The sequence below is a fragment of the Lipotes vexillifer genome, unplaced genomic scaffold (genome assembly GCF_000442215.2).
Source record: "Lipotes vexillifer unplaced genomic scaffold, Lipotes_vexillifer_v1.1 scaffold545, whole genome shotgun sequence".
Taxonomy (NCBI): Eukaryota; Metazoa; Chordata; class Mammalia; order Artiodactyla; family Lipotidae; genus Lipotes; species Lipotes vexillifer.
In genome coordinates this window covers 1548600-1549866 of record NW_006779129.1, presented here as the reverse complement: position 1 = coordinate 1549866, position 1267 = coordinate 1548600, and the positions used below count along the sequence as shown (strand labels likewise).

General features: G+C 59.9%; 1 protein-coding gene across 1 annotated transcript in view; it reads right to left on the bottom strand.

Moving 5' to 3' along the window:
• The window catches only part of ITGB2 (integrin subunit beta 2), a 27595-nt gene that overhangs the window by 11279 nt on the left and 15049 nt on the right, over positions 1–1267 (bottom strand). The window contains exon 5 of the mRNA XM_007452488.1: positions 170–340. Within this exon, the coding sequence (XP_007452550.1) occupies positions 170–340 (171 nt within the window). The remainder of the gene's footprint in view (positions 1–169; positions 341–1267) is intronic.

Sequence of the window (1267 nt, the reverse complement as noted above, 5' to 3'; positions counted from 1 at the left end):
AGGGTGGGGGGGGGGGCGGGGAGGAAGCAAGGTGGCACTCGGGGGGTCTGGAGCCCTGGTGCCCTGCCCTTGGGACGCGGAGGCACAGAGGTGCCCAGGGTGGGGGCCTGTGGGGCGTGCAGGCAGCAGGCTGGCTGGGGCTCAGGGGAGGAGGGAGCGGGCAGCTCACCGATGCGGCCAGACTCGGTGATCTCGTTGAGGGCCCGGAGCAGGTCGCCCCCCAGCTTTTTGACGTTGATGAGGTCGTCCAGCATGGAGTAGGAGAGGTCCATCAGGTAGTACAGGTCGATGGGGTAGCCCTTGGCCCGCTGGAAGGTCACGTTGAACACAGCCGCCTGACCTGCGGGATTTGGGAATCACGGGAGAGTGAACGCCACCTCATCTAGTGGGGCTCGGGGGGGGCACTGGTGCCCCCTGCAGGCCTCAGGACCCTCATGATCCCCACTCTCTGAGGCCTGCAGGTAAGATGCAGGGCGCCTACTCAGATTTGAATTTCAGGTAAAGAGCACATTCCCAAATAGAAGACTATTTGGGCACAGAGATGCTGAAAAGTGTTGGTTGTTTATCTGGCATTGTTGAAATTCAGATCCACCTGGATCTCCCTTGATCTCCCCGGCGAGGCCTTCTCTACCACCAGCCAGCAAGCAGATCCGTCCCGTCCCAGCAAGGGCTCCCTGGCCATCCTGGGGATATCCCCCTTCCTCAATCACATCCCGCTGGCTTCTGCGCTTTGCCATCTTAATCACCACCTGTACCTGTAATTACTTGTCTGTCTGTCAATACGAATAGCCTGTGTCCCCAGCTCCCAGGACGGTGCCTAGCACACAGCTGGTGCTGGACAAAGACGTGAGGAATCAAGCTCCGAACCGAGTCCCCTCTGCCTGGCCCACCTTCCAGCACCAGCTCCCACGTGTGGCCGCCCCAGCCCTGCCCAGGCCCGCCCGCCACATCCCCCGCTGCTCCACCATGCCGCCTTCCTGAAGGGCGTTTCTCGGAGCGCTAACAGGGAGCTATGTCCTGAACCTGGGTCCGTGGTCAAGTCAGGTGGGCAGCACTGATTTAAATGGTTACTGGGGTTCCTTGGCTGCAGGACTTGTCAGAGCCTTTACTTTGCCAAGAGTACCTGGCCTTCTGAGAGTGGGACAAATGAGTGCTTTCCAGATGGTTTGTTCTCCCTTGTAAAAAAGACACAGAACTCAGGGTTAAAAGAGGGACTAGGGGGGTTCCCTGGTGGCGCAGTGGTTGAGAGTCCGCCTGCCGATGCAGG